This window comes from Mus caroli, unplaced genomic scaffold (genome assembly GCF_978045245.1).
Source record: "Mus caroli unplaced genomic scaffold, Mus_caroli_1 scaffold_3, whole genome shotgun sequence".
Taxonomy (NCBI): Eukaryota; Metazoa; Chordata; class Mammalia; order Rodentia; family Muridae; genus Mus; species Mus caroli.
In genome coordinates, this window is record NW_028227258.1 from 68,248,997 (window position 1) to 68,254,515 (window position 5,519).

Below are 5,519 nucleotides of genomic sequence, written 5' to 3' on the forward strand. Positions count from 1 at the left end.
ACCTAGTCGGCCATCAGTGGAAAGAGAGGCCCATTGGTCTTGCAAACTTTATATGCCTTAGTACAGGGGAAGGACAGGGCCAAAGAGTGGGAGTGGGTGGGTTGGGGAGTGGGTGGGGGAGCGTGTGGGGGACTTTTGGGATAGCATTGGAAATGTAAATGAAATAAATACCCAATTTAAAAAAACCTAATATCCACTTTCAAGTGATTTGATTCCATGTGTGAATTTCTGGGACTGGATTACTTCACTAAGGAAAAAACTTATTTTCATCCATTTGCTTGCAAAATTCAGTATGTCTTTTTTTTTTATGTCAACCTAGTAATGCTCTATTGTGTAAATATGCCAATTTTCTTCATCCATCCTTCTCTTAAGGGTCATGTAGGTTTCCAGTTTCTGCATATTATGATTAAAGCTGCTACAAACATATTTAAGCAAATTTGAGTTAGGATGAAAAGTCCTTTGGGTATATGCCCAGGAGTGGGAAAGCTGGGTTTTGAGGTAGATAGATTCCCAGTTATCTGAGGAACCACCATATTGATTTCCAGAGTGACTGTACACGTTAGCATTTCCACTAGCAATGGGGGAGTGTATTTGTTCCACAGCCTTACCTGCATGAGCTCTCACTTATGTTTTTGACCTTAGCCACTCTGAAAGGTTTGAGAAGGAATCTCAGAGTCATTTTCATTTTCCTGATGGAAGGAAGGAAGGGAGGGAGGGAGGGAGGGAGGGAGGGAGGGAGGGAGGGAGGGAGGGAGGGAGGGAGAGAGGGAGAGAGAGAGAGAGAGAGAGAGAGAGAGAGAGAGAGAGAGAGAGAGAGAGAGAAAGAGAGGAAGAGAGGAAGAGAGGAAGAGAGGAAGAGAGGAAGAGAGGAAGAGAGGAAGAGAGGAAGAGAGGAAGAGAGGAAGAGAGGAAGAGAGGAAGAGAGGAAGAGAGGAAGAGAGGAAGAGAGGAAGAGAGGAAGAGAGGAAGAAAGAAAGAAAGAAAGAAAGAAAGAAAGAAAGAAAGAAAGAAAGAAAGGAAGGAAGGAAGGAAGGAAGGAAGGAAGGAAGAAAGAAAGGAAGAAAGGAAGAAAGAAAGAAAGGAAGGAAGGAAGGAAGGAAGGAAGGAAGAAAGAAAGAAAGAAAGAAAGAAAGAAAGAAAGAAAGAAAGAAAGAAAGAAAGAAAGAAAGAAAGGAAGGAAGAAAGGAAGGAAGAAAAAGATGTCACCCTAGAATAGAAGGATTGCTATAGACCTGGGAATTGGACTGGTAGGTATTCTACAGGAAGTAAAGGAGAGGGGAAGATCTGTAGACATATTCCATGCTTCACATACAGGAATGGTCAGTGAGTTTTCAGTGAGTGCATTTTGGAGTTAAGGGCTGGAATACAGTAAGGAGTTAGGGGGAGGGAGATTACAAAGGAATTGTCTGTGGGAATCACAAGAGATGTAGTCAGGCAGAAAGGAAGAGTACAGCTATTGTTATAATATAGCTCTACCATAGAACCTAGATGATTGAAGTTGGCATGGTGGAGGGAATAATTCCATAAGTGTTTCTCTGCCCTGTTCTTTTGCTGTGTTCTTAGTGAATGTCTGCTGCCTTTGGAAGTTGAGATGATGGGCTATGTTTGGGAAAGGAAGACTAGAGAAGAAGTTTTTGTGATCCTCCTGGGTTGGCACTTTACAGGAAAGAGGAAGCACAGCAGATTTTCCTGCTATACATCTGAGAAAGAAAACATGGAATTTTTTTTTTAATTTTTAATTTTTTATTACATATTTTCCTCAATTACATTTCCAATGCTATCCCAAAAGTCCCCCATACACTCCCCCACTCTTCCCTACCCACCCATTCCCATTTTTTTGTCCCTAGCATTCCCCTGTACTGGGGCATATAAAATTTGAAAACAGGGAAATTTTAAGTGAGAAAGCAAAGAGAGAGATGAGGGTCTGCCTTTAGATTTCTGTTACAATGGAAAGACCAGCACTTCTGGGAAAGGTGGCTTGGGGTCTGGAACAGTGCATGGAGTAGGAGGAGGGAGGATAGAAGGGGAAGATGCCTGTGGTCCACGGAAGTATGAGCAATGAAAACTCCAACAGGTGGTATGCTACAGTGGTGGGATTGAGAAAGTGGGATAGGGTCTGGGAGAACTGATGTAAGAGAAGATCTGTAAGCAGCAGTCCACCTGGTATGCTGCCAGGCATGGCCTGCAGCCGTGGTACTCAAATTGTAACTCCCCATCCCGTTCGCAGTCTAATGACCAATTCATAGAGATTGAATATCAGATATCCTATATATCAGGTATTTGTAGTATGATTTGTAACAGGAGCAACATTACAATTATGAAGTAGCCAGAAAGTACTTTAATGGTTCTGTTTGTCCACAAAAAGAAAAACTCTTACAAGAGGTGCCAGCATTAAGAAATTTGAGAACAATTAGCCTCGGATATATAGATCTGTAATGAATCAATCCGTTCAAATGTTTTCAAAACAGATGAAAGATTTTTGCATGTGTTGACCCACAAACATTTCTCTCCCTGCACTTTGGCCTTCTCTTCTCAGTTGTCATAAGAGCATGATAATGGAGTTCTCATTTGCCAAGATTAAATTCCAAGAAAAAAACCAATGAGTTTCTACTACTCGTGGCAGAGCACGAGTTCTGCATAAACATCCACAACTGAGCTTGGCTGTTTGGACTACACGTTACTTATCTTAACAAACATCTCTGGAATCCAGAATGACTTCAAAAGTTTTATTCATATTAGATATTATTTGGTTAAGGTTTTGTCTACAGAGAGGTTTGTGGCCATGGACACCAGAAGAGGGCTTCAGGTCCTCCGAATAACCAGTTACAAGTGGTTGAAAATTCTTCTGTGTGTGCTGGGAACTTAAACAGAGTTCTCTGAGAGAGCAGTAATTGTTTTTGCAGCTGAGTTCACACAAACTGAGTCTTTAAAAAGAAACTCTACACTGTCTTTCTTTCTGTAATGAGTAAACACTCATGTTTGATTTCTCCTTTCCTCTGACTATGGTCATCTTTTCTGCTCAGTCCAATGCAGATACATTTCATCAAAGAAGCTCAGTTGGCCCATGCGTAGGGCCAGCACCTAATTGAATTGTTTGGTTTGCAAGACACCAAACAAGAATCAATCAAGAACATCAAAAGTGTAGATGGCAGGTAGAGTATCCCAGATTGTAGTGCTGCCCTTCCCACCCCCCACTATTTTAACATATTACAGATGATTTAAATCCTCATCTACCATGCTGCATGTCCCCAGATTCACTGTAAATTCTTCAACATGATTGTCTAACCAGAAGTCATTGGTAACAACACTAGATGTTGTTGTTGCTATTGTTTGTTGTTGTTGTTGCTGGAAGAAAGATGTAGATCATAGCTGGCTAGATTCTGAGACCACATTTGGCTCCAAGAAAGAACACTTTGCAGAAGCCAGGGAGTGGAATGCTTCAGCCACCAAGTGGGGATGTGACTCCAACACTGACTCCCACTCTGAGGTCTCAGAAACCTCACAGGCATAAATGGCAATGAAATCCAGGGCCTGACTCTTCAGCTTCTCTGTGCTGTTGAGGTCAGCCAGGATCAGAGTGTGTGCAGCATTCTTCACAGAGAGGGTCCTGAGGAGGGCATCCTCACACAGGACCTTCAGGCCCACCAGTCCATACTTGTCAGCAGCTGCCAGCACATCACAGGCCATGGAGTGGCTGTGGAGGTGTGGTGCCTTCCCTGTGTAGATGAAACCCATCATCTCCTTAAAGACACCAAGATCCAGGTCCTTGATCTCAATGGGGTTCTTTAGACTCTCCTTCATTTCATTTTCAAACATGGCTCTGAAAACTGGAGAGTGGGCTGCTAGGATTGCCTTGTGAGCCTTGAATTCATGGCCAGCTACCAGCAGGCAGCAATCTGTGAAGAGGGAATTCTCCCATAGCTCCCCTAGATCATCTGTCAACATGTGCCTTGGGTCCTTGATTGCAGGTGCCACATTCTGTCCAGGCATGTCAAATATGGTTCCAACTATGCTCACCTTGCAGCATATGGTTAACTGGTCTTCAGGGAGAAACCAATTCTGATGGGAGAGGAGAAGACCTCGAAGGAGAAACTTTTTGAATCCTCTGTGTTCGTATCGCAGAAAGGATTGGACATTGGAGCTCTTCCTACTTTGATATTTCTCTCCTTGGGAATTTATGATCCAGAACTCGAACTTTGCCAGAATTGGGCTCTCCAGAGCGCTGAGCAACTCCAGGTAAACTGACAGGTAATCATTGCTTTCTTCATCAACCCCATTTGGGTACAACCTCAAACACCATGCCACTTCCTCACTGGCCTCTAATGAGAACACTGGGCTTATAATCCTTTTCTGATGTGCCCCCATGCTAAATGAAAAGTTGCTAATGGTCCAATTATAGCAGAATTTTTGGACATTGATCTGTGTGTGGCTCCAGCTCTTGAATTCCATGTCCCCTGCCATTTCTGCTGGCGATAGTTTGGAGGTTAACATTGGTCTGAGAAGAAGAAATAGAAGTTACTTATTCTTCCTCCTGTTGGATACAATTATAGGTATAATTTAGATTTTAGATTGTATTTCTTTTAGATAGATTCTCTCTCTCTCTCTTCTCTCTCTCTCTCTCTCTCTCTCTCTCTCTCTCTCTCTCTCTCTCTCTCTCTCTCTCTCTCTCTCTCTCTCTCTCTCCTTGTCTCTTCTTTTTTGGTCTGACTTTCTCTGCCTCTCCTGACTTCTCACCCCTACACAACTCTCCTGCCCATGCTCTAAACAAAATCTATACTAATCCTGTCATATGACTGGTATACTTCAGGGGGAAGGGGTGCCTCAACATGGACCCACCACAGTACCACTCCCTACCTCACCATACCTGGCTCTTGCAAACATATCCTGGATTTCATTTTATAACACTGATGTTGTGACTGGGATTTAAAAACTTGCAGGTTAACATATTCGCTTCCACATGAAGTTTCCATCCAACACATCACTTGCTAGAACTCTCCATCCAAACACCAGCAAATGGGTAAGCTCCCTCTCCCACACTGGTCAGTGTAAATGTCTCCTGGTTCCTACGGAAGGCTATTGAATTCCCATCCACCCTGTAGTATCATTGTGGATGGAGACTGAGTCCTCATTTTAAGACATTTTCCCTTGAGTGAGATTTTCTCTCTTCTCTGTGTCTTTTTCTTTTCTCACTGCTGAGAAACCCCAGGCCTGGGTAAATCATTCTTCGCCTCTCTACCCACTTAGGTACTGGCCTGAGCTCAGACTCCAATTGACTACTTGAAATCATTGTGATCTGTCCCTCCTGTTATTTTAGTTAATGTATCCTCAGGATGCTGGTAGGGGAAATTAATAACTGCCACTCTCACCCAGAAAGGATATGCCTTTGCAGCCACTCCCAGGATCCTTACTGAGATGCCTCCCACTCTTAAAGGCTTCCGAATTCACAGGCTACATTTGGCCCCAATATCCACTAAGCAATGACTCTTCATTGCTCTTTAAGGACACTTAAATTTTTTTAC

At 43.1% G+C, this 5,519-nt stretch overlaps 1 protein-coding gene across 1 annotated transcript; it reads right to left on the reverse strand.

Annotated features, from left to right (window-relative positions):
* Positions 1 to 3,363: 3,363 nt before the first annotated feature.
* Positions 3,364 to 4,461, reverse strand: LOC147005573 (TD and POZ domain-containing protein 3-like). The gene has a single exon (XM_085835305.1). It carries the CDS (start codon positions 4,459 to 4,461, stop codon positions 3,364 to 3,366), a length of 1,098 nt encoding a protein of 365 aa, XP_085691431.1.
* Positions 4,462 to 5,519: the final 1,058 nt, after the last annotated feature.

Bases quoted from the DNA above. Each gene is read 5' to 3' on its own strand.
- LOC147005573 (XM_085835305.1), bottom strand. From the start codon at position 4,461: ATGGCAGGGGACATGGAATTCAAGAGCTGGAGCCACACACAGATCAAT.